Raw genomic sequence first — 27769 nt, forward strand, 5'->3', positions numbered from 1 at the left:
TATGAAATTTTAAAAAAAGTTTTTCTCTGACGCTTTTCTCTGATGCTTTCTTAAATCAATGTGTAATACCTTTGCTCTTGTTCTGCTCCTTTAATCAAACTCCATAAACAGAAGAGGAAGCGCTGCAGTTGGGTATAGCACAGTTAGCTTTCATTAGCTTAGGAGAGCAGATTCCCATTAAAATGTCTATTTAATTCTCCCAATTTCTCCCTGGTAGCTACAGAGGGGACATTAGAAGTTGGCTCTCAATCTCTGTGGGTTCTGCATCCAGGGATTAAATTAATCATGAACAAAAAATTTTCCGAGGAAAAAACTGGATCAGTATTGACATAGACAGTACATTTTTTTCTTGTGATTAGAACCTTAACAATACAGTATAACAACTAATGATACAGCATTTAACACTTACTTTGTAATATGTCAGTTATATTAAATATCAAAATTCTATCAATTTACTTAAAGTATCAACATCTAAAATATCTAACACAGGTAAATACAAACAAAACAACAAACAAAAGAAGGCAGGGCCTGGCACATTAGCTTAGTGGCTCAAGTCCTCACCTTGCATGCACTGGGATCCCAACTGGGCACTGTTTCTAATCCCAGCGGCCCTGCTTTCCATCCAGCTCCTCCGAATGCCTTGGCACCCTGCACCTGTGTGGGAGACCTGGAAGAAACTCCTGGCTCTGGATTGGCGCAGCTCCAGCTGTTGCAGCCACTTGGAAGACTGAATGGAAGATCTTTCTCTCTGTCTCTCTTCCTCTCTGTGTATCTGTCTTTCCAATTATAAAAACAAAAACAAACAAATAAAATGGGCAAATCCACAGAGGCAGAAAAAGAAAAAGAAAGAACAAAAGAAAGAAAGACAGTTAAAGAGTCATCAACCCAATTTGAGCACTTGGAATTTTGACAAAGGATAGTTACACTTAACAGGAAAGTAATCCAGAGTAGTACCAGGTAAGCTGTGGTTGGGTGTGTTTTTAACATGGAGCACACAAACTGCATCTTAGACGCTATCCTGGGCTGAACCCTATTCTGCTGATCCACAAACTTCCTGTTTTTCCCAGAATCTTTGTGAGATTACAAAGACTTATTAAGCAGAGAGTTAAATTTCTGAGGCTCAGAAAATCTATAACATTTACAATGAACATTTCTAACAGACGAGTTATTTACACTAGGAATGAATATACTCAATATTTATTTTAAAAGAAAAATAAGAAGGGAGGGAGGGAAGCTGGGGATGCTGTTAGTCCTTCGCTGGCTTACTTGCACGCCCGTGGTCGGCGTTGTCAGGCAGCTGCACTCCCATGCTTTGCAAGAGGTTGGAAGCAGGTCCTGCCAGTCCTGCCTGGGAGCTGTAGGATTCCAGGATGTTGGAAACCAGATTCAGGTCCACATCCACTGGAGTCATGACTGATTCGCCTGCACCAGAATCTTCCTCGTCTGAGTTGTTATTAGTTTGGGATGAAGGCTCCTAGTTCAAGAAGGAAACACATTCATGAGATAATACCCCCTTGGTTGGATGTTGCATACAATAAAGAGGAAATTTCTTATCTTTTGTGATATGGGGTGAAAATTAAGTACATATTAAGGGGCAGTGTCTTGGTGTAGTACGTTAAGCGCCTCTGCCTGTATTGCTCGCATTCCATATGAACGCTGGTGCAAGTCCCACCTCCTCCACTTAAGATGCAGCACCTTGCTAGTGTTCCTGGGAAAGCAGTGGAGCATGGTCCAAGTCCTTGGTCCCAACAGCCACAGGGGAATGAACCAGCACATGGAACCTCTTTCTCATCTCTTTTTCTCTCAAACAAAAACATATTTTTTAATATCTTTTTTCTTAAAGATTTTTTTTTTTTTGAAAATTATATCTACAGAGAGAAAGATCTTCGATCTGCTGTTCACTCCTCAAGTAGCTGGAACGGCTGGTGTTGAGCTGATCTGGGTCTCCCACACAGGTAGGCCTTGGGCCGTGAGGCCACAAGCAGGGAGCTGGAAGAAAAGCAGAGCAGCCAGGATACGAACCGGCACCTATATGAGATCCTAGTGCATGCAAGACGAGGACTTTAGCCATTAGCATCTTTAAAATAAAACAGTTCATTCTAAAGATATGGCATGCCACATTCTAGTAAAAATATTAGTAAACTGAATAATTTCATCCATGCTAATAAACAGCCTAAAGGAGACAACTGTAATTATAGCCTGTTAAAGAATTTTTAAAGAAATTGACATAAATATGAATATTTTAATAGGAAGCAATCAAAATTTTCTTTTACATGAAACTACATTTCCTTTTCAGTCCTCAATGAAAATGCTAAAATAAAAATATCAAGTTTCTTGGGGAACAATCACAAAGACAGTCTCATCTGCTCTCTTTCCGACCCAACTCCCTGCTAAGGTCCTAGGGAAACAGCAGCAGATGTCTCAAGTGCTAAAGCCACTGCACACACGTGGAAGACTGAGAAGAAGCTCCAGGCTCCTGTTCTGGACTGGCTCAGCTCTGGCTGAGTGAACCAGTGGATGAAGACCTCCCTGTCTTTCAAATAATAAAATAAATCTCATTTTTTAAGTATGCAATCGTATACTTAGAGTATGTTCTATGACTATTTTAAATCCTGATAACATAAAATATGTAATAAAATTAAGATTTTTAGAAAATAAAAATCTAATATTTTGTTCTATGACAGGGAAAAATAGCTTTCTTATTTACTTACTCAAATATCACAAATTTAAAAAGATAAGGTAAAAAACACAATTTGAGAGCTATCCTGTAAAACAGATTCAGAAAGGGAAATGAAGTTAAAACCACACATACTGCTTGTTTCCGGGTGGTGAAGCTTTTGCCAATGTTGGTGTGAGCCAGTTCCCGATCCATCTGCGCCATGTATAACCTGAGATTATCCAGCGTCCCTTTCAGAGAGGCCTCTTCCCCAGAGCCCTGCAGCCCAAGGTCCGTGTTGTCGTCGCTGTCTAAACATTCCTCATCTTCCTCCTCCAGATCATCAGAGTCTGACTCAGGAGGCCTTGGTCCTACACACAGCACAACATCAAAAGAGCCACTTGATGAAACACTTTTTGATTACATCTCTCCAAACAACTAAGAATGTTATACACAGAAAAACAGCATTAAACATAGCCAAGTTACTTTACAAAAATCTTCCACAAATGGTAATGCTGGCAGATACAGGAAAGTATACAGGCTGAGCCAAAGGATTTCGCTTTTTTTTAAAGATTTATTTATTTTTATTGGAAAGTCATATATACAGAGAGGAGGAAAGACAGAGAGGAAGATCTTCCATCTGATGATTCACTCCCCAAGTGACTGCAACAGCCGGTGCTTCACCAATCCGAAGCTAGGAGCCAGGAACTTCTCCCAGGTCTCCCATGCAAGTGCAGGGTCCCAAGGCCTTGGGCCGTCCTTGACTGCTTTCCCAGGCCACAAGCATGGAGCTGGATGGGAAGTGGAGCTGCCGGGATTAGAACCAGTGCCCACATGGGATCCTGGCGCGTTCAAGGAGAGGACTTTAGCCACTAGGCCATCACACTGGGCCCAGGATTTAGCTTTTTAAAAGTGAATTTCAATCACCAAGATATTTTTTCTTAAAAAAAATTTAAAACTACATAGTACAAAAATATTGATTAAGTCATACAGAAATACTGTCATATTTCACGACCTTCCCAGAAATAGGCATCTTTTTAAGCAGTTAGGTAGATTTCCAGACATCTTGCAGCTGTATATACACACTAATATAAGTACATAGGTTTGCTTTATACACAGATTTATCAGTGTTCAAACTGAATTATTTCTTCTTCTATTTATTTATATGTCTTAGACATTTTTCTGACTGAATACAGATATAGACCTTATCTGAATTACAGCTGTTTATATTTCATAATTTGGAAACAAAATGACTTATTTAAACCTCTCAACAAATGTTTAGGATATTTCGGCTTTTTGCAGTTAAAAATTTTACAATGCCTGTACTAGTACATATAAAATTACTACAAACAGTTTATGGAAAAATGGAATCAGGGACAGGCATTTGGCACAGTGGCTAGGTAATCACCTACAACCCACTAAGAGTTCCTGGTTTAAGTGCTTGGGCCCTTGGCAACTATGTGGCTGACGTGGGTGGAGCATCAGGCTCTTGGCTTCAGCCTGGCCTTGCAATTGCTGTTGCAGGTATTTGAGAAATGAACAAATAGATGGAAGATCTTTCTGTTTCTCTTACAGATAAAATTAAAAGAAATAGATAAAAATTTTACAATTGAAATAAGTGTGTAAGTTAGTATTTAGCCTACTGGCTAAGAAGTCAGAGTTCGTGGCTTTGAGGTCAAGCCCTGTCATCTAAAGGCAGCTTCCTGCCAGTTTAGGCCCTGGGAGGCAGCACTGATGGCTCAGGAATTGAGCTCTTGCTACCCTATGGAGACCTGGACTGCATTCCAGACTCCCAGCGTTAGTTCTGGCCGACCTCAAGATGTATGCAGTGAACCAGCAGGTGGAATAACTTTCAGGCAAACAAAATTTTGAAAGAAGGATAAATTTGTATCGGACACAAATATCTGAAATACACATAAACTTTTCTCATAATAAACCTTTCCATATTTTTTTGAAAATTTCTCATATGCATCAATTTCTATTTTTTGGGGGGCAAAAAAACAAACATCTTTTAATTCCATTCTCCACGAACTGTCTTGAAGCATGCTCATGTATCTTTTTCAGGGTAAATCCACAGACGTCAACGTGCAAAGTCACTAGGTATGAAAAATCTAGTGGCAAACTGCTCTGCAGAAAAACAACACTCACTTCAACAACACTCAGCTTCCGTGCTCATTTTCCTCCGTCCTTGAAACTACCAATTATGAATCTATAAATTTTTTCCAATATGATGGACAGCTGATCTGTATTATGTATTTACTTACTCATTAGCAATAGTTAATTATTTCCAAATAGTGACTATTTACATTTCTTCTTTAGTGCACTGCCTGTTCATATTCTTATTGTTATTCTGTTCATGTTCTTATTGGGCCATTTTTCTTTTTTTTAAATTGACTTGCAAGTATAGTAAGTCTAAAAGAGAATAGACTGTGGGAGCCAATGCAATATTGTCTCTCAACAAATCACACTCACTCAGCCTTCTCTTGAGCGGCAAACCTGGTTAGCCTCTGCACAATCACGTCATAGGGCAGTAATTCACAGCTGGGAGAAACTCAAAGCAGATTTTATGTTTTCTGACAGATTTAATGCTCTCATGCTCCATGAACAGCCACAGGATTTATAGCTGCAGAATCAAAGTAAATATTTTGAAAAACTTACCTAAGATCTTATCAAAATAATTAAGAAAAGACTCTTCATCAAAAGTGACTGGAGCCTCACAAGGTTTTCTGCAAAATTAAAGCAAAAGGACAATTAAAATATGGCCAACGTGACTCTGATACCTTTCAAAAGTACTGCCATTCTCAGGAAAACTGCAAAGACATAACCTCAAAATGGAGACAGCAGGGAAGATTACAATTAAAATTTATTTTTTATTTTATTTTTTTAAGATTCATTTATTTTTACTGAAAAGCCAGATACACAGAGAGGAGGAGAGACAGAGAAGAAGATCTTCCATCCTATGGTTCACTCCCCAAGTGATCGCAACGGCCAGAGCTGAGCCAAGACTAAGCAGGAACCTATCCAGGTCTCCCACACAGGTGCAGGGTCCCAAGGCTTTGGGCCATCCTTGACTGCTTTCCCAGGCCATAGAGCAGGGAGCTGGTTGGGAAGCGGGGCTGCCAGGATTAGAACTATGCCCATATGGGATCCTGGCACATTCAAGGTGAAGACTTCAGCCACTACACTATCATGCCAGGCCACGCAATTAAAAATTTAAAATCCTCACACTTAATGCTCTTGCAAGGGTGCAGAAATAAGAAAGTTTGAGGAAGAAAAGGAAAACATGTTCATGCACACCGAGCCTGGTACCACCTTGTACCTCCCACAAGACTTTGTATCTAGTTAGCCACAAAGGTCACTTACCTGAGTTCATCTAAATCAGGGTGGGGAACCAGACCCCTACCCCCCCCCCAAGGAACATCTGGAAATTCAAAAGCATTACTCATTGGCCACACAAAAGTACTGACATAAAAATTTGCCTGTTTTTGACTTGTTGGATTTCATATCCCACCTAAAACTGCCTTGGCAGGGCCAGACTAAACTATTTTGTGGGCTTATATAGTCCCAGGTCAGACATTTTCCACCCATGAACTGAATAAAGTTTATTTCTTTATGCAAAACTTAAAAAATAATTAACATAACTTTTGTTATCTCAGACTTCTTAAGGAGAGAAACATGACTTTAAACAGTATTTTCATGAGGCTCAAAAGCATCAGATCAACAGATACATCTTTAGGCAGAATCAAGTCTAACCTATCCTTCCCCTGTTACTTGCCTCGTGTAATTTCACATTTCTTCAGATAATTTCTGCCTATTATAAAAGGCTCTTTTCCCCCTTCTTTTAAATTTGCAGATTCCAATTTGCTACAGAATGGGAATGAGAATCCTGAGCATACTGAGACCAACTTTTTAAAAAAAAATTTAAAGATTAATTAATTTGAAATTAGAATTATAAACAGAGGGACAGAGAGACAAAGACAGAGGGAGAAAGACCTACCTACTGGTTCACCCCCAACTCGCCACAATGACCAGGACTGGACCAGGCCAAAGCCAGGAACTGGAACATCATTTCCTGGTCTCCCACATGTGTGCAGGAGCCCAAGGCCCTGGACCATCTTCTGCAGATCAGCACATAGCTGGATTGACAGTGGAACAGCTAGGACTGGAAGCAGAGCCCACATGGGATGCTAATACTTCATGTAGCAGTGTAGCCTGCTGCAGCCACAGCACTGGTCCTAGAGCTAAATATTTTCACTTAAAAAAAAGAGTATTTTTTGGAGGTAGAGCGAAAGAAAGCAAGAAACAAGTGCTAACATACGCTGGTTCATTGCCCAAATGCCTGCAAAAGCCAGGGTTAGGCAGAGCTGGAGTCAGAGACTGGAACACAATCCAAGCTCCCACAGAGATGGCGGCTATTCAATTACTAGAGCATTCTTGGGAAGCAGGAGTCAGTGGAACTGGGCCTTGAACTCCAATTTGGGAAAGGGCATCTTAATCATACGATTAAATCCTGCTCAGAATCCTAACAACCTCTTAACAGGAGGTCATATGCACAGAGCAGGGGCGGGGGGGGGGAACCCCAGAGTGGAGCAGGCGGACAGGAGGAGGCTTGTATCCCAACCCTGAAGACTCCCAGATCCTCACCAAGGACTAACAGTACCAGCACCGAGGACTACACCCCAACTGCCAAGGAGACCACGGGGAATTGGAGTGCCTTCGGAGGCCGAGAACTCTGAGGTCACACACCCCCATTTGGATCTAACACATGGGATGGAAAAAAAGCCCAAATTCTGCCTTGCAAGATCCAAGGTCATCTGAACAACAACCAGGAGCACTGAGTGGTCTGCAGAAACAGAACAGTAAACTTCCTTCGGGACTAGGGAGAGGAGCTTTCTCTGGTCCTTGCCTGGTTCCGACTTTGGGTCCCCACCCTCTCTTGTAATGACCATCAGGATCACTAAAGAAACCCCTCAAAACAAACAAATAAACAAAAAACCTAGAATAGAGAACAAGGAAAGCTTAGAAACAGGCAGGAAACGGTCAGCGGGGATGCACTTATAACTCACTGGGTGGGACACAAAGATTAGTTGCTCCTCACTGGGGTATTGAAGATTTCTCTGCACACCCCTCCTAAAACTGTTCACCTAAACTGCTGACATATGTCTTGTTAGAGTTATAGAGTTAGACTACCTGAAAAACAGCCAGGTTCAGCAAAATCATACTTCAACGCTATAAACTCCTAAATACTAAAATTAAAATGGACATGAGACAGTTGAATAGTAATCTATAGCCATTTTAAGGTGTATAGAACCCAGCTGTATATAAACTAATAATTGAAATGTCAATGTAAAAGTCATATGATGTGGTTCAGAATTTGCATTCTTTTTTTTTTCCTCTTTTAACATTGGTTATTCAATACCATGTCAACTAATTCCACAACATTATAAATTGTTATTGATGTAATGTCGGGGCTTTTAATTGATCGGGATGATACTCTGCCAGCTCTACCTTCAGACCAGAGATGGTCTCCCCAAGAAACCGCTGAACTTATCTGGACAATAAGATGCTGGACTTTATGCTTGGTAGATGCTTGCAATGAAAGAATCTCAACTGAATTTGAACTGTGGTAATGCAACAAGGTGGAGGAATCCACCATGGAGGGGGCGTTGAGGAGGGGTGAGGGAAATCCCAGTGCCTATAAAACTGTGTCATATAATGCAATGTAATCAATAAAAAAAAAAAAAAGATTAAATAAAGAAATAAATCCTGCTCAGATGTTCAGAGTCCATAAAGCATGTGATTTTCCTGCATGCTTCTAATTGGTGCCTTCTGGATCTGTGGAGTAGTTTTTTTGTCTTCCTGCAAGAATTATGAAGAATCAGACTCCTGGACACCTTATTGCAGGGAGGGAGGGAGGAGAGGGAGAAGGAGAGAGAGGGAGAGACAGAGAGAGAGAAAGAAAAGAAATACAAATGGAAATGGCTATGACTGATGATTTCAACATGTGGGTTATCACAGTATCTATACTTTAACCAGTTACCGAGGCAGCTCTGCTCCCTTGTGGGTTGAGACTTTGGATATGAAAGCTCTCATGCTCTGTGACACTTGATTCAAGTCATAGTTCTGCTCCTCTTCCTCCTTGGAAACAACCTGTGGTTCTTTTTTGCCACTGGCTTCCTGCAGTAGCTGATCCAACTGATCTGGTGAGAGATCTAACCATTTATCATCTGAAAAAGCAGAAAAGCATGATATAACCATTCAGGTCCTCTCAAGAAAGGATCACATGAAACCTACTGAAATACTTTCATTCCTTACAATGCTTTCCCTCTGTCTGGTCCATCACTTACCATCCTCTGGGGGAAGGTTAGCCTCTTCTTTCCTAAGCTCCTCTATTTCAAATGGTATCGTCTGTAATAAGCTTAAGATCTCTTCACCTGGACTCATGGCAAGGGAGCTATAAAAAATAAAATATGAGTTGAAAAACATTGAGCACGGATGTTAAATATTTTCCCCACAAAAATGACAACCATATGAGGTATGTTTTAATCTTTAAACAATTTAGATAGATACCAAAACATTTTGTAGAGAAATACACAATCTTACGTTGATTTTAAATAAATAAAATTAAGATTGTAAAAAATATACTATAGCTCATTTACCCACTAGTGATGGACATCTCAGTTGCTTATAACTTTTTATTATTAAAATCTTTAGGAAATGGGACCAGGGCTGTAGCCTGGGTTAAAGCACTGCCTTATGATGCTGGCATTCCACATGGATACCAATTTAAGTTCCACTGTTCCATGCTCTACTTCTGACCCAGATCTGCTTACGGCCTGGGAAAGCAGCAGAGGATGGCTCAGGTCCTTGGGACCCTTTATCCAATTGGAAGATCCAAGAGAAGCCAGGGCTGCTAGCTTCGGATGGGCTCAGCTCTGGGTATTGCAGCCTTCTAGCGAGTGAACCAGAGGATAGAAGATCTCCCTATCTCTCTTTCCCTCTCTGTAAAATGTGGTTTTCAAATAAAAACTAAACTAAAAAAAAAAAAAAAGACTTCTCTGCCTCTATAAAAACACCACTCTACAGTGTAGTGAGTTAAGTGCTATTGCAGTGGCAGCATTCCAAAACTGGGTGACAGTTTAAGTTCTGCTTTTCCCTGCTAATCTACCTCGACAAGTGACAGAAGTAGGCCCGAGTACTTGGGGGGCACCTGTACCCACAGGAAACCTGGAAGAAGCTCCTGGCTTCAACTTGATCCAGCCCCAGCCACCTTTCAAATTAATTAGTTAATTAATTAATTAACCTTTAATTGCTTTTAGAAGAAGGGAGATGCAGAGATACATTTTTTTCCTTTGACAAAAATATTAATTAATTAGCAAGATAAAGTGACAGAGAGAAAGAGATCATCCACTCACTGGTTCACTTCCCAAGTCATCTCAATAGCTGATCCTGAGCCAGGCTGAGCAGAGCCAGGAACTCCAACCGAGCCTCCTGTGTATGTGGTACCGGGGCCAGCGCATGAGCCACCACAGGGAGGCACATTGCAGCGAATTGGACCAGAATTAGAGCAACCACATAAGCATCACATAACATCATAACCATAACTCACCTTTCCGGCCTGTTTACTGACAGCTGGAAGTAGTTCTTTGCCATTTCAAGTCTTTCCTGGTACTTAGTAGAACCTTCAATCAATTCCTTAAAAAAACGAATAGTATTCTATGAGATAATTATTTAGAGGGTGTCATTAAAATCATCTAAATAACCTCTTCAGCAGGGACTTTCAGGATAGCAGTCTATGACATATTGCTCAGGAATCAAGATAACTAGTCCCTGAATTGTCAGTAGTGTTCCTGTTTGGGTTCCAGCTTCGGGTGAAGGGATTAGGCTAGATGTAGTGGTTCCTAATCCTTTTCATTATTTAGGGTCTCCAATTTGAAAGGTTTTCTACTATCTTCTGTTACTTACTCACTTAAAATGTGCCAAATGGAACCAAAAGTATCCTAATTTCATCATAATGCCTTTTCTACATGCACATTTTATTGGTATTAATATTCTATATTGTATTCATTTTTTAAACTCATTTTTATAGGGAAGGAGACACAGAGACATACATACAGAGATCTCCTATTACTGGTTTATTCCCTAAATGCCAACAACAGCAGGGACTAAGGCCTGCCAAACCCAGGAGCCTGGAACTCAATCCCAGGCCGTCCATGTGCTTAGCAAGGATCTAACAGCTTGAACCGTCACCTGCTGCCTCGTACGTAAGTGTGAGTGGGAAGCCTGAATTGGCAGTGGAGCTAGGACACAAACCTAGGGATCCAGACAGGAATGTGGGTGTCCCTAGCAGCATCTTAAGTACTATGCCAAACAGCCACCCCTTAATATTTCACATAATTTTTCTCAAATGATTTATTTATTTGAAAATCAGAATTACAGAGAAAAAAGAAAAACCAAGAAGTGCGGGCAATTTTTCATTCACTGGTTCACTCCCCAAAAGGTCACACAGCCAGAGTTGGGCCAAGAACAGGCTAGAAGCCAGGAGATTCATCTAGGACTCCTACGTGGGTACTGAGACTCAAGGCTTTGGGCTGTCCTTCACTGCTTTTCCTGGCCATTTGCAGGGAGCTGGATGGGAAGTGGAGCAGCCAGAATTCGAACCAGCCCCGATTTGGGATCCAGGCACTTTAGGGGCGAGGATTAGCCAAACGAGTCACTGTGCTAGGCCCATAAGGCTGAATATTTAAAGAGAAATTTCTTAGCTGTCTTTGTAATTTTTATTCATTTTCTGCTTAATGTCCTACCTAGAATCTTCACATTTACATTCTAAATTTTTATAAGCTGCTCATCTGGACACACAATGATTTATGTCATCTACTACAAATTATCATTTATTATCAACAAATAGTAGAATCCTCATTATCACCTTTCAACATCTTGAACAGCACTGAGCCAGAGAGGTCTCTGTTCACACTGGCTTCTACAGCTATGTTACACATTTAATGCAGACCAAGGGACTTTAGAATCACTGGAGTGAATTTCCCTGGTTTATATATTTCAAAAACTACATTGCAAATCTCACCTTAAGGGCCCAGCGGCGTGGCCTAGTGGCTAAAGTCCTAGCCTTGAATGCCCTGGGATCCCATATGGACACCAGTTCTAATCCCGGCAGCTCCACTTCCCATCCAGCTCCCTGCTTGTGGCCTGGGAAAGCAGTCAAGGACGGCCCAAAGCTTGGGACCTTGCACCCGTGTGGGAGACCCGGAAGAAGTTCCTGGATCCTGGCTTTGGATCAGCATAGCACCGGCTGTTGTAGTCACTTGGGGAGTGAATCATCCAGACGGAAGATCTTCCTCTCTGTCTCTCCTCCTCTCTGTATGTCTGACTTTCCAATAAATAAATAAGTCTTTTAAAAAAATCTCACCTTAAAGTAATCATTCTTTTTCAGACTTTCAAGGAAGCTGGCCCACAGTGGGGAGGTAGTCATGAAGGCCTTTTTGGAGTCGGAAAAATGTGGACTACATTTGGAGCATAAGATCTCAAATCCATGAGCCTGCATAAGACAGAATTTTGACGATTAAATGCTTCCTTTAAAAGTGTCATCTTTCATTTCCCTTCCATTCAGCCACACTCAGTGATGGGGCACATGTACACGTGAATAGCCATCACACTTTTAGAATTTTATGAAAAATGTGAATTTATTTCCAAGTTTTCTAATTTCTATTAAATTCTAAAAATCAAAAATGAAATGAAAATGACACAAAACAAAGATCCCATAAATCCAAAGATCCAATATGGGATGCAGACATCCTAAGTTGCAATTTATTATTCCAAATGCCTGCTTTGATTTTTTTTTTTTTTTTGGTAATTCTGCCTGCTCAATATTGTTATATTGAACTAAAAGTCACTGTATTACTTCTTCTGTGGATTGCTTGGTCATAGTTTCTGAACCTTTCTAAAAAATTCTTTTTTTGAAAGCGGAAGAGACAGAGCTCCCTCCTGCTGGCATACTCGCCAAATGATCACAACAGGCAGGGCAAGGTCAAGGCCAAATGCAGTCAAGTCCCTGGGTAATGGGAACTCAGTTACTCCAGCAAGCACTGCCGCCTTCCAGAGTCTTCATTAGCAGGCAGCTGGAGACAGAAACCCGAGGCGCCACTCAAATGCAGATGCTCTGAGATAGCACGTGGGCATCCCAACTAGCCACGCAACTGCTAAGCCAAATGCCAGTGCTGTTTCATGTGAAGAACGAAGGTTTGTTATCTTCTGGCTTTAACGAGGTTTTTCTTTTCCACACTTAATTTTGACAAAATCAATTTTATTAATCTTTTTTAAAAATGGCTTCCAAATTTCAACCCAAGTCAGATTATAATAAATTCTCTTGTGTTTTCTCTCAAATTTAATTTCTACATTTAAGCACTTGAACCCGCTGGAATTTATTTCGTTCTAGGTATAGCAGAATTAGTTTTAACTTTGCAGATGGCTTCACAGCTATCCCATCACCAACTACTCATTAATCAACTGCTTACTTTTCACTTAAAATGTCACATTCTACAATATTTGCACAAACACAAGGTAGATTTCAGATTCCTATACTGTGTTATTATTACACAAACTGTTTCATACGGAGCTTCAAAAAAACATTTTTTAGTTCAATCTTACCAACTTCATGCCCAATTCATGGGCTCGGTATTGGGGATGAGATGGAGGAGGCAGTGTGTACCCGCTCCGCCGGTCAGGCAGAAACCTTTGTTGTACCAACTGTGCATACAGACATTTTGTGAAAGTGACCTGGGCATTGAGACATAAAACACATGAAAAGCTCAACATCATTTCATAGCTAAATGTAACAATAAATCCATTTATGAGCATCTCATTCATATGAAATTTAAAGACAATCCAACCAATTCAATGCCTACTTGTTTTCAATAATAATTTTCTGTAGATATAACACACAAAATTTATCTTACAGCTTAGTTAGTTATCATTTATTATTAATTATGCTATGTGGCAGGTTTGTAGGAGAAATGAACTTATTGTCAAAAAGGAAATACTTATAGGAAAAGGAAACACAGAGATACAAAATGGGGAGTCTGGTGTCTTGAAAGCTTTTCTCCACAGCATGGAGAAAAAGAAAAATATGCACACTAACTTGTTATGAGGAAAACAAGTCTTTTCAATTTTTTTAAAGACAACCAAAATACCTTAACTTTTTTGGCAGTGAGAAAAACTAAACCAAGAGGGATATCTCACCGATGTCATTACTCGGGTTTCAGGTAAGAAGGTCTTAAAAACCCGACAGGCTCGCAGATCAATGGGGTCCCGTAGGTAGAAGGCTTGGACTGCCGCAGCCACCAGCCTGGGGCGCTGCCTCAGCACTGCTGCAATGCCCGCTGGGAGGAAGCAGTGCGCTCGGTGCAGGGAGGCTTCCAGCTTCCCTGGGTACCTAGACAGATAACAGTTACTTTGCCTTTACAATATGCATATATCTAGAATTCTTATAACATTCACCTCCCTATTAAGACCTTATCTGGTACTGGTTCATCCAGTCTAAGATTTAGAGTGCCAAGAAAAGTAAAACTAAGACTGTATATATTTAAGACTATAGAAAAGCAAAGATGGCAAAAAATGTGGATAAAATGGAAACAAAGGTAAAGGGTTATGGCATCTCAATAAAAAACAAATGAAAAACTATTACCACACTCATTTTGGAATAAGGATAAAATCAGAATCTTTTCTTCAAAGTATACTAAATTAAAGTTAGGAATCTCACATATGGGGGCATGCCCGACTGGGTTAGGACGCAGCAACACCCCCTTCCCAGCTATGCTGTGGCACTGCAGCACCCATCTGTTTGCATGAGAACTAGGGATGGTGACAGGCCCAGCCAGGCTGAACCACGGAACTAACCAACACTCACTAGAGCTAGGGCTGGGAAGAGGCTGGGCTGTATCTGGCTACAACACCCACCAGCACTTGCAAAGGCAATGACAGAGGGTGGACCATGCCAGCAGGGCCGTGGCATGCACTGGCACACAGGAGATCCAGATCTGGTTGAGGAACTTGGAGAACTTCCTGCTAGGCTACAGCTCCTGCTGGGGGGCACAATAGCCAGGGTTGGAGGCAAGTCAGGCCAGACCGCACCAAGTTGCAGCACCTAAGGCACACTGGAGAGCTATAAAGGGCTATGGGTCACACCAGGCTGGGCTGGGCTGTAACACCTGCCGGCAAGAGCTGAGACTGGAGGTGGGCCATGCCAGCCTGGGTCAAAGTATCTGCCAGCACATGCAAGATCTGGAGCTGGGATGGGTCTGAACTTGGGGGAACTTCCTTGTACACGTAGATGAAGGAACCACTGAGCTAGACTAGCCTGGGGGAATTCCCTTGTAAGGCTACAGCTTCCACTGGTGAATACAAGAGCCAAGGCTATGGATGGTATGGGCTGGGCAAGGCTATAGCACCTGTTGGCATGCATGTGGGCTGGGTCTGGGGTCAGGCCAAACTGGGCCAGGCCCCAGCATCTGCTGGCAGTCGCCAGAGCCAGAGTGGGTGCGGGGTTGGCTGGGCTAGATTACATCGTCTACTGGGTCACAGGTAAGTCTGGGGTCAGCATACTCAGATCCAGGGCTGGGAGTGGAACTTGGAGAACTCCCTTACTAGGTCATGGCTCCCTCTGGAGAGTGTGGGAACTGGGGCTGAGGGCAGGCCAGGCCAGGCTGGACTGTAGCACCAGTTGGCATACGTGTGGGCTGGGTCTAGGGGTAGGCTGGGCTAGGTCAGTCCATAGCATACACTGGCATGAATGAAAGCCAGGACAAGGTACAGACTAGGCTGGATTAGGCTATTAACACCTGCCAATTCACATAGCGCTAGGGTTGGGGGTGGGCCAGGCTTAGGTATGCTGCTTGGGCTCTGGTAACTTCCTTCCTGCCTGAAACTTTGTACTGCGTGGCTTCAATCTGATTGGAGGATGAGAACTTGAACAACCCTGACTTTGTCGGCTATGCACAGTGGCTCCGGCAGTGAGGGAGCTGCTGTCACCAAGCTTGGACAATAAAGATTCCTCTTAATATCCTATACTTGGGTCCAGTGTGATCTCTCTCACACTCTGCAACACAGTCAGCCAATACACTTTAGAAAGATTTTCTCAACCCTGGTGCAAAGAAACCAATGATTCTGAACTATCAAAACCATTCAAGTAACATCCTTGGAACATTCTTTCCCACATCAGGGTCACTATCCATTAGTGAGTCACTATCCATAAGTCATCATCCATTAACCATATCCCCTTCCCTGGTGCTGATGTAGTTTGAATGGACCCCTCCTCCCACGTTGTAGAAAAAAAAAAAAAAACAGAAAAGCTGAAACAATTGTCCTATCCACCTCCCTCCATATCTCAATCCTCTATATTCTAACTGGAAGCCCACATGGGTATGCATTTCTCTCAACTAAGCAAATAGTACTAAAAATTAAATTAAAACCTACATCTATAAAAGAATCCAATGAGACCCAAGAGCCACGGAATCACCTGTGGAATGCTGTGCTGCTTTCTGCACACTTTCAAATGTGTATTTATTTATTTATTTATTTATATTGGAAAGACAGATTTACAGGAAGGAGAGACAGATCTTCCCTCCACTGGTTCATTTCCCATAGGGCTGCAACAGCCGGAGCTAATCCAACATCTGGAGCTGATCCTATCTGAACCGGAGCTAATCCAACATCTGGAGCTGATCCTATCTGAACCCTAGAGCCAAGAACCCATTCCGGGTCTCCCCAAACAGATGCAGGGTCCCAAGACTTTGGGCCATCCTCCGCTGCCTTCCCAGGCTACAAGCAGGGAGATGGATGGAAACAGACCAGTTGGGGTTAGAACCAGAACTCATGTGAGATGCTGGTGCTTGCATTTAGAGGGTTAGCCAGTTGAGCCACTGTACTGGCCTCTTAAGCTTTTTGTTATTTCTTTTACTCAGAGACAGAGAGGAAGTGAGAGCCAGTCCCAAGTTCCAACTTTCAATCCTCAGATATAAACAATACTGTACCAACATTTAATACCTAGATTCAACTTTTGCTTTTTTAAACTTTAAAATCTGTAGGTTGGCTTGTCAATTTCACAAAAAGAGAGACAGATGAAATGAAAACTAGCATTAATCTACACAAAGACTCCTGCACTAAAACCAAAGTCCCTTCATGAGCAACACAGCAAGGTTTTTCTTACCCTCTGATGCGTCTATTTATAGCAGCTTGTATGGCTTCAGAGGCCACCACTTTTTCCAGATGTGTTGAGATTATATCCAGTGCCTGTGGGATTGTTGGTGGTGTGGCAGATACCCAGGGTTCTGCTCTAGGTTTCCTTGGTGCAGGAATAATACATAATTCTCCTTGGCAGAAAAACACCTGGAAAATGCCACATTTTTCATTTTCACAATGGGTACCAGTACAATCTTACAGTGTTATAACATGTTTTCTAAAGAGATACACTCACCCTATTGGCACTGTTATCAGGATCTAACCATTTAGGGAGGAAGTCCGCAGCTTCTATTAACAAGAACTCACCATCGTTGTCTTCAATCCTGTAACACAAGACACGTTCCACTTCAACTTAAATATTTGAGAATAAACTATGTACAAATTACACTACAAAAGCAAAATATTTAGAAAACCACCATGAAGCACTCAAGAGACTCTAAGATATTATGGAAAAGGTGGACATTTAGCCTACAGGTGAAGAACACTGGCAAAATGTCCCACATTTCATATCTGAACCCCTGGGTCAAGTTCTATACTGCAATTTCCTTCTACCACAGAACAGGGAGGCAAAGGTAACAGTTCCAGAAACTGGGCTGCTGCCCCCTCCAGGAGAGACCTGAATCGGCTCCGGGCTCTGGCTTGGCCCACACCCCACTGCTGTGAGCACAGGAGGAGGGGGAATCTTTAGTTGGTAGCTTCATCTGTCAGTGTATACCTTGGTCTCTCAAATAAATGAACACATATTTTAAAAAAGATTATAGGGCCCGGCAGCATGGCCTAGGGGCTTAAGTCCTTGCCTTGAACGCCCCGGGATCCCATATGGGCGCTGGTTCCAATCCCGGCAGCTCCTCTTCCATCCAGCTCCCTGCTTGTGGCCTGGGACAGTAGTCGAGGACGGCCCAAAGCCTTGGGACCCTACACCCGTGTGGGAGACCTGGAAGAAGTTCCTGGATCCTGGCTTCGGATTGGCTCAGCCCTAGCCGTTGCCTTACTTGGGGAGTGAACCATTGGACAGATCTTCCTCTCTGTCTCTCCTCCTCTCTGTATATCTGACTTTCCAATAAATACATAAAGCTTTAAAAAAATTTTAAAAATAAAAAATAAAAGATTATAAGGAGAGGTTGAATAAAGATGGTAAGAAAACAAAGGAAGTACATATAGTTTCCTAAATAACATTTGATGAACATGAGAAAACCTACACAGTATTTTTATAGGGTTCCAAAACAAACAAACAAAAAAATGAAACAAAAAAATCAACAAAGATTAAGAAAACTTGTACCTAAGATGTGTTATTTGGGCTTGAAAGAGATTTTCTTTTCATTTGCATCGCTTTTATGTTTTTGAATACGTAATATATTTACGTAATCAAAATATTTTTAAAACACGTAGAATGTTATAGAGCAAAAGTTTCGACGCTACTTTTGTCCCTATTCCTAAATCTCTCACTGCTAGTTCTGCATATTTTTGTTATCTGCTTATGTAAATTTAACTAACAGAAAAATATGTTAATTTTTTTAATTAAAAAGTTTTCATGGGGCTGGTGTGATGTCTCAACTGGCTAATCCTCTACCTTAGAGCACCAGGAATTCATAAGGCCACTGGTTCCTATCCCAGATGCTCCATTTCCCATCCAGCGTGTGTCCTTGGAAGGCAGTAGACGATGGCCCAAAGCCTTGGGATCCCACACCCACGTGGGAGACCAAAAAAAGAAACTCCTGGCTTCTGGCTTCAAACCAGCTAAGCTTCAGCATTGTGACCATCTGGGGAGTGAGGCAGCAGATGAAAGATCTTTCTATCATTCCTTCTCTGCAATTCTGCTTTTCCAATTAAAAAAAAAAAAGAGTTAGATACAGAGATCTTAAACCCATTGGTAAATTCAGATACCTCTACATCTGGGACCACGCCAAGGAGAAGCCAAAGCCAGCAGCAAGGAACTCAATCTGAGTCCCCCAGTTGGGTGGCAGGGCCCAAGTACCTGAATCAGCTATGCAATGGCAGGAAGTTGTAATTGGGAACAAGGCCAGGGCTAAACACAAAAACTCCAATATGGCATGGAGGCATCCTAAGCAACATCAACTTCTATGCCAAATGCCCACACCAAAAATGTATATTCAGGGGCACAATAGGCTAAACTTCCGCCTATGGTCCTGGTGTCCCATATGGGTACCAGTTCATGCCCTGGCTGTTCCACTTCCAAGCAGCTCCCTGTTAACGACCTGGGAAAGGAGTGAAAGATGGCCCAAGTGTTTGGGCCGTTCACACATGTGGGAGACCCAGAAGTTCCTGGCTCCTGGCTTTCATTAAAGGTCCAGCCACTGTAGCCATTTGGGGAGTGAACCAGCAAATGCAAGATCTCTCTAGCCCTCCTAATCTCTGTAACTCTGCTTAACAAATAAATATAAACCTTAAAAAAATAATGTATATACTTTCTCTTTTTACAAAAAAAGGTGCATATTTTATATACCAGCCTATCATTTTTCATGGGTTTTTTTTCTATTTGTGAGGCACACAGACACAGACACATAAAGACTGACAAACACCAAGTTTCCATTCACTGGTTCGCTACCCAAGTGCACACAACAGCCAGGACTTGGCCAGGCTGAAGCTGGGGGCTGACTACTTTCTGCGGGGCTCCTGTAAGGGTGGCAGGGACCCAGCTACTCGAGCCATCAATGCTGTCTCCCAGGATCTGGATCAGCAGGAGGCTGGAGTGAGAAGCAGGATTAGGACACAGACCAAGACATACGGTGTAAGATAAACTTGTCCCTTCCGGTGCCTTAACCACTAAGCCAAAGATCTGCCAGTTCTTTTCACCAACATAGAAGACCTGGATTGTATTTCTTGCTTCCAGCTACTACCCCTGGCACTTGTAGGGAATGAATCAGTGGATGGAGGAACTCTCCCTGCTTTTGAAATGTATTTTTCCAAAATATCTTACTTCAAAAAAAATTTTTAAAGTTCTTTCCCTCCACCCTTTGTCTTTTGTTCTGCTGGGGAAGAGGTTGGGTGGGTAGGAAAAATGGAAAAATCTGGGGACAGAGTAGGAAAACTAGCAATACAGGTGGCTGAAACACTTTCTGCTGGCATTATTAAAGACAATTGTAAGTTGGTATGTTACAATTTCTAAAAATGTACCGTTACCTACTTTGTTTTCTATAAAATTGCTTACTGTTCTCTTTAAACTTCTGTGGTTGATTTCTCAAAAAAATAGACACATGGTCAGGTAAAAGAAAGTCATATTAAAGAAATACATGTGGGTCTGGCGCAGTGCCCTAGCAGCTAAAGTCCTCGCCTTGAAGGCACCCAGGATCCCATAAGGGTGCCGGTTCTAATCCCAGCGGCCCACTTCCTATCCAGCTCCCTGCTTGTGGCCTGGAAAAGCAGTCATGGATGGCCCAAAGCCTTGAGACCCTGCACCCGTGTGGGAGACCTGGAAGAAGTTACTGGATCCTTGCTTCTGATCAGCGCAGCATCGGCCATTGCAGTCACTTGGGGAGTGGATGGAAGACTTCCTCTCTGTCTCTCCTCTCTATATAGCTGACTTTGCAATAAAAATAAAATTAAATAAAAAAGAAATACATATAATACACATACATGTGCATAAATTTTTTGATAAAATATTTATTTTTATTTATTTAAAAGGCAGAGACAGATATCATCCAACCAGAGACAGGTTCACTCCCAAATGGTCCCAACCACCAGGCATGGGCCAGGCCAAAGCCAGAAGCTATATCCTGGTCTCCCACAGCGGAGAAAGGGGCCCAAGTAGTTGCACCACCTTCTGTTCCCTTTCCAGGAACATCAGCAGGAAGCTGGATTAGGAGAGGAGCAGAAGGCACTTGATGCAGCACTCTCAGATGCGATACAGGTATTACACGAGGCCACTCAACCCACCACACAACCAGTGCTGACTATCATGTTGAAATTTTTTCCCTAAGATCTGCAAGAAATTTAACAGTGGTCACATGTGAGAAGTTATTGCAATATAATCTTCTGTACTGCAATTTTGTTTACACAAGTATCTATTCTTTCATAATTAGACTTTAAAACCTAAGACAAGTAGGTTTCATTTGAAATCTTTTGTGAAATGAAGTTTCTCCGTAACATCTTTTTTTATTGGAAAGGTGGATATACCAGAGAGGAGGAGAGACAGAGAGGAAGATCTTCTGTCCGATGGTTCACTCCCCAAGTAAGGCAACGGCTAGAGCTGAGCCAATCCGAAGTCAGGAGCTCTTCCAGGTCTCCCACACTGGAGCAGAGTCCCAAGGCTTTGGGCCGTCCTCAACTGCTGTCCCAGGCCACAAGCAGGGAGCTGGATGGGAAGCGGGGCTGCCGGGATTAGAACTGGTGCCCATATGGGATCCTCGTGCGTGCAAGGCCAGGACTTTAACCACTATGCTATCGCTGGGCCCCTCTCCATTACATTTTAATTATTTTTCAAGACAAAGAAGTCTCAAGAGAAAAAATAGAAAATCTGCACTGACTTGTACATGTCCACCATATTACAGAAAAAAAAAAAAACCATGGATAGAAAAGTAGTCACTTACATTCAATAACACAATGCTTTTAGAATAATTTTTAAAACTACAATACCTTGCTACTAGTTCTGGAAATTCCTTTGTAATCTGCTTTATTAAATAAACAATAAACCATTCATCCTCAATGTTATCCCCAAACTTTGTCACACCAAACATATGAGCAGGAACATTTCCTAAAAACAAAAAAGAAGTAATCACCATGTAATTATATAAATTCATCTCTGCAAATAAAAACATTTGATTATGCAACTGAAAAAAAAGACTCACTCACTGACTGTGCCCCAAGTACTATCCTGGGAGCTGGGGTTGCAATCCTGAACAAGATATAAGATGCTGACCCTTGCGGAGTTAAGGTCTAAAACAGACAACGAAACCATCTTAAAACAAGGCTGGAAAATCTAGAACAAAGAAAGCATAACGGGCTACAGGAGCATAAAGGAGGTGACATCTGAGCCACGTGCTCTTGAAGCAATGACAGAGCTAAGTTTCCAGGAAAGCCACTGCGCTGAGGCACACAGGTACAATAGACGATCAGATGTCCCGGGAACACTGGAAGCCTCAGTTAAACAGGACACAGTTTTCAAACAAGCGTACCATCCACAAATACACATACATCAACCAACACAATTTAAACAAGTGAGTCCAAAAAGAAATCACAAAACCAAGAAGAAAATACTTTGAGAAAAACGAAAATGAAAGCCCAAAATTTCAAAACTCAAGAAATCCAACTGAGGCCATACGAAGATACAAGTACATAGCTGCAAAAGCTCTCATATTAACAACTTAATTTTGCACCTTAAGGAATTGGAAAAAAAACAAACAAAATGCAAAATTATCAGATGAATGAAATAATAAAGATTATAGAAGACAAATGAAACAGAAAATAAAAATCATAGCAACAAAGCTGAGAGTTTTTATTTAGAAGATCAACGAAAATAGACAAACTGTTAATTAGATTAATTAAAAACAACAAAGACTCAACTAAAACAAGAAGCGAAAGACGGGACACTACAACCTATGCCACAGAAATAAAAACAATTATAAAAAATTATGATCAAATATGCTGACAAATTGGATAAGTGTTCTAAAAACACACAAGCAATCAAATCTGGATCACGAAGAAACAAAACTCTAAACAGAACTGTAACTAGGAGGAGATAAATTGAAAAACTTATAACAAAGAAAAGCCACAGACCAAATGGCTCCCCTGGAAAATTCTACTAAAGAACTGGGGGGAGCCCAGCGTGGTAGCCTAGCAGCTAAAGCCCTTGCCTTGCATGTGTCCGAATCCCATATGGGTGCTGATTCTAATCCTTGCCACCCCACTTTCCATGCAGCTCCCTGCTTGTGGCTTCGAAAAGCAATCAAGGACGGCCCAAAGACTTGGGACCCTGTACCCACATGGGAGATTCAGAAGAGGCTCTGGGCTGCTGGTTTCAGATCAGCGCAGTTCCAGCTGCTGCAGTCACTGGGGGAGTAAATCAATAGATAGAAGGTCTTCCTCTCTGTCTCTCTTCTTCTCTGTGTATCTGACTTTCCAAAAAAACCAAATCTTAAAAAAAAAAAAAACTAAAAAAAATTTAAAGATTTATTTTTCATTGGAGAGTCAGATTTACAGAAAGAGAAACGATACTTTTGACACTAGGCTACCATGCCAGATCCAATAGTTAAAGAATATATCATCAGGGCCCGGCGTGGTGGCGCAAGTGGTTAAGTCCTCGCCTTGCACGCCCGGGATCCCATATGGGCGCCGGTTCTAATCCCGGCAGCCCTGCTTCCCATCCAGCTCCCTGCCTGTGGCCTGGGAAGGCAGTTGAGGACGGCCCAAAGCTTTGGGACCCTGCACCCGCGTGGGAGACCCGGAAGAGGCTCCTGGCTTCGGATCGGCATAGTATCGACCCGTTGCGGCTCACTTGGGGAGTGAATCATCGGATGGAAGATCTTCCTCTCTGTATCTCCTCTCTGTATATCCGCCTTTCCAATGAAAAAATAATAAAAAAAAAAAAAAAAAAAAAAAGAATATATCATCAATCTTCTTCAGTCTTCCAGAAAAATGAAGGGGAGGGAACATTTTAAGCTGTTTCTATGAAGCTAGTCCTACCCTAATACTGAAATCAAAAGCACTACAAGGAAACTGCAGAGCACATCCTTGACGGATATCCATGCAAAAACACTTGACAGAACCATGAAAGAGAATTCAATAGCACATTGAAAGTACTGCACACCGGATAACAGGGAAACCACTACTAATATGCAAACACAGGTCAACATGTGAAAATCAACCAATACAATAAACCACCTTAAAAGAATAAAGGTCTATCAAATGTGTTGCCAAGTATCTGAAAGCTGCCTTGGCGAAAAGCAGATGAAAAAATACCTCTTCCCCCTACTCAGAAATCCCAATTCTCCTCAATTGGAAAAGCTTCCATTAAAACCTCCATCATGATCACGTTAAAATTCAAATTCATTTTGAAATAATGGAGATTTGTTCAAGGATGGCACGATCTTATGTGTGTCACACATAGCTAAGTGGCAACAGTGGAGAGAGTGTAACCAGAGAAGTAGGTTGGGCATCTACTAGGAACTAAACTGCAGCCAGAGACACAGAGAGGTCAGATTTTAGAAATCATTGCACTGACAATTACTGCTAGAATGAATATAGGTTTGGCTTTTTTAAAAATTTATTTATTTTTATTGGAAAGGCAGATACACAGAAAGGAGGAGGAAGATCTTCCGTTCGATAATTCGCTCCCCAAGTGGCTACAACAGTTGGAGTTGAGCCAATTTAAAGCCAGGAGCTTCTTTTGGGTCTCCTACGCGGGTGCAGGGTCCCAAGGCTTTGGGCTATCCTTGACTGCTTTCCCAAGCCACAGGCAGGGAACTGGATGGGAAGCAGAACCACCGGGATTAGAACCAGTGCCCATATGGGATCCTGGTGCATTCAAGGTGAGGACTTCAGCACTACATTATCACGCCGAGCCCTGTATTTTTTGTTGTTGCTGTTTTTGTTTTTAAGATGTATTTCATCTTTTGAAAGGCAGAGCTAGAAAGAGACAGAAGGAAAGACAGAGAGAGGTCTTCCATTTGCTGGTTAACCCCCTAGATGGCTGTAACTGCTATGGCTGGGCCAGGCTAAAGACAGGAGTCTCTTCTAGGTCTCCCCATGTGCAGGGTCCCAGGCATGTGGATCATCCCCTGCTGCTTTCACAGCTACATCAGCAGGGATCTGGATTAGAACGGGAGCAGCCAGGACTTGAAGAGGTGTCCTTTTGGGATGCTGGCATTGTAGGTGGCTGCTTAACTTGCAATGCCACAGCTCAGTGCTTGAACATAGTGAAGTGAGAAGGTGAATATGATTCTAAATTATTAAAGAGGTTGGATAAGGAAACTGATGGCAATGCTATTCCTGGTTTTCTAGAGGAGATACAAGGGGTTGGCTTTGACGTGCTGCACTAATGTGACAGTGTAAAATGCCAACAGAGTAACCCATGTGTTTCAACGAGGAGTTGTTTGATGAAAATTAACATGCGAGGGCTGATGCTGCTCAGCAGCTGTGCCAGCCGTGCCTTGTGATGTGTGCACCCAACATCGGAATGCCAGCTTGAGTTTTAGCTGGTGCACTTTCTGCTAATACACCTGAGATGGCAATGGAAGATGGCCCAAAGAACTAGATCAAACACTGGGCTCCAGACATCAGCCTGCCACAGAACTGGCTCTTAGAGCCACTTGGGGGCCCAGCGTGGTGGCCTAGTGACTAAAGTCCTAGGCTTGAATGCGCCAGGATCCCATATGGACACTGGTTCTAATCCCAGTGGCTCAACTTTCCATCCAGCTCCTGCTTATGCCCTGGGAAAGCATGTGAGGACGGCCCAAAGCCTTGGGACCCTGCACCCGCGTAGGAGACCTGAGAGAAGTTCCTGGCTCCTGGCTTTGGATCAGCTCAGCACCGGCTGTTGCAGTCACTTGGGGAGTGAATCATCAGATGGAAGATCTTCCTCTCTGTCTTTCCTCCTCTCTATATATCTGACTTTCCAATAAAAATAAATAAATCTTTTTAAAAAAAAGCCACTTGGGGAGAGAACCCGTGAATGGCAGATGATGCCTCTCCATCTTTCCCTGACACTCTGCCTTTCAAATCCATAATCTTAAAAAACAAGACAAAACAAGAGGAAACTGTCCCTCAAATAAAGAAAAGTAATAACATTTAGGAAAAAAGGAATCGTGTGGAAGACACCTAGCAACATCTAGCTGGAAGATAACAGATCTGCATCAAAATCAGAGGCCAACTGTGGGTCTCACAAGACCCCAGGTTCCTGATCCCAAAGCAGATCCCATATGGCCCAATGTGAGTCCAGCCCTGGCCCCTAAGACTATTTACTCTCTCACAAAGCTGCAAGAAGGAAGGGGACAGTCCTATGTTTCGTGACACACTGGATCTTAGACACCAACTACTAAGGGAGCAGAAAAGGAAACTCAGCACACTCCCCCATGAAGAGGGGGCTCCAAAGGCACACCTGCTGCCCACTGTAAGGCAGGGAGAGCTGCTTGGACCCTCACCAAAGCCAGCACATGAACAAGGTGGCCTTGTCAGTGCTTTGTCATGCTATGGGGCACTCAGGACCACCAGGAGCCCCGAGGAAGCCCAATGTCTGAGCCCGATTCATTTGAGTCTTTAAGATATGAATGAAATTAAGGCATAAGGACAGGATTTTCAAAACAGCAGCAACGACGTAATGCTCAGCACACATTAACTCCTAAGGTAATAACTATTTGAAAGTTTCCATCAAAATGATTCAAACAACAAAATGTCTAAGCTTAAAGGCTTAACATGCATAAACAAGTGTCATTAATCTACAACATTAAGGATATAAGTATCTTCTTGCTAACACTGAATGAAGCATATATTTTTTTCCTTACCTTTCCCAGGTTTATATCTGAGATTAAAAGGCTGATTCTGCCAGATGTAGGTGACAAGCATAGGTGCAAACCGGGTCATAATTCTTTCGATGTACTTCTGAAGAATCTCTCTGTGTTTTTCTGGATCCCTTGGTTCATCTGGTATCAGGAATAGGCAGTACTCCACAGTGTCTTCCACAGTAGCAAATTTCATATTTTCCTCCATTTTTTGAAAACTATGTATAAAGTTTCAGTAATGTAAATCACAAAGAACGATGTAGAAAAAACGCCCCATCACTGAAACATGCGACTCACCATTCCTGTTACCCCCCCAGCCCCATCACTGTAGCTCTGGCCTAACCATGCACCACCTCTTGTACCACTCGTGGAGTGCCATGTCAGTGATGTTTTACATTTAAAACTATGTTCTTCACACGTAAGTGGATGTTGAAATGAAAATGTTCTACAATCCAGTGGGCAGAACCACAGGGTCATCATATTCCCCAATCGACAGTGTGTGGCAACACTGAGAACTGCCAGTGTTCCCATTACAGCCCAGAGTCCTAACCCTGTCCCTGAGCAGTTGCATGACAGGGGGCTTCAATTTCTTTCCTGGATGTGTGTGTTGGGGGGGGGGGGGGGGAGGGGAGCTTTGACTTGCGGATGAACATGTGGATCTAGCATCTCTAAACCTCGTTCTCACCTTAAAACTCACACCTCTCCCCAGCAGCAATATTGTGTGGCACAGGGAAAATCGGAGCTACACAAACATCCCTGTAGCATGATGCTTCATTCTACACCGTCCATCCTACGCCCTTTTCAAGTCCAGAGGGTAAAGCCTGGGGCAGGTGCCAGGTTATTAATTTGCTCACAAACCAGAAGCCACACACTGGAGGCAGCACGCTACCGCAGTGAGCGACTGTCACCCTCACTCGGCTTCCAGTCGGATGAAGAACCCAGACGCCTATCAGCGCAGCCAGTCCCGACAATCCCGCACACCCACTCGGGAACACCCAACATCCCCGTTACTCGGGACTCAGAGAGTCCGAACCAGAACAGACTTGGGGTCCCTGAGCCGACACCCCACTGTATAATAAACGAGAAAGCCGCGAGCCCGGGAAGAGAGGCGACCGGGCAGCGGCCGCCTGACCTACTGACCAGCACTCTTTCCTTCCACCTGACACAATGAACGCAATTCCGCTCACGGTTCTTCAGAGCCCCTTCGGTACCGTCTGTGCTGTGGGTCCCTTCCCTCGTCCGGCGTGAGCCGGCTCGGGTCGCTGCCCCTCGGGCGCTGCAAACTTGCCCTCGCTCGGCCTGGACTCCCAGACTCCAGGAAAACGATTTGAGAAAAAGTCGCGCCGGCTCACGCCCCGGAACCTGGGCCGGCCGTCGTCACCGGCGCGCGTCGTCGGGAGCCTTTGGCAGG

General features: G+C 42.8%; 1 protein-coding gene across 1 annotated transcript; it reads right to left on the reverse strand.

The window, feature by feature from the left end:
* Positions 1–1181: 1181 nt before the first annotated feature.
* On the reverse strand, positions 1182–27692 carry ECD (ecdysoneless cell cycle regulator). Its single transcript, XM_040975936.1, has 14 exons — positions 27499–27692; positions 26362–26576; positions 21500–21617; positions 17142–17229; positions 16875–17053; positions 13910–14102; positions 13319–13447; positions 12081–12209; positions 10266–10351; positions 9004–9110; positions 8697–8883; positions 5315–5382; positions 2813–3027; positions 1182–1474 (listed from the first exon to the last, which is right to left on the reverse strand). Exons 2-14 carry the CDS (start codon positions 26564–26566, stop codon positions 1247–1249), a joined length of 1932 nt encoding a protein of 643 aa, XP_040831870.1. The 5' UTR covers positions 26567–26576; positions 27499–27692; the 3' UTR covers positions 1182–1246.
* Between the last annotated feature and the right edge of the window lie 77 nt (positions 27693–27769).

The sequence above is a fragment of the Ochotona curzoniae genome, unplaced genomic scaffold (assembly GCF_017591425.1).
Source record: "Ochotona curzoniae isolate NIBS_2020 unplaced genomic scaffold, NIBS_Ocur_1.0 contig_2692, whole genome shotgun sequence".
In the NCBI taxonomy this organism is placed as follows: domain Eukaryota; kingdom Metazoa; phylum Chordata; class Mammalia; order Lagomorpha; family Ochotonidae; genus Ochotona; species Ochotona curzoniae.

Bases quoted from the DNA above. Each gene is read 5' to 3' on its own strand.
- ECD (XM_040975936.1), bottom strand. From the start codon at position 26,566: ATGGAGGAAAATATGAAATTTGCTACTGTGGAAGACACTGTGGAGTAC. The intron at 14,103-16,874 runs GTAAGAAAAACC...TTATCTGTCTAG, and splicing joins ATAAATAGACGCATCAGAGG to GTACCCAGGGAAGCTGGAAG. The intron at 9,111-10,265 runs GTGAGTTATGGT...TATTTTTTATAG, and splicing joins TCAGTAAACAGGCCGGAAAG to CTCCCTTGCCATGAGTCCAG.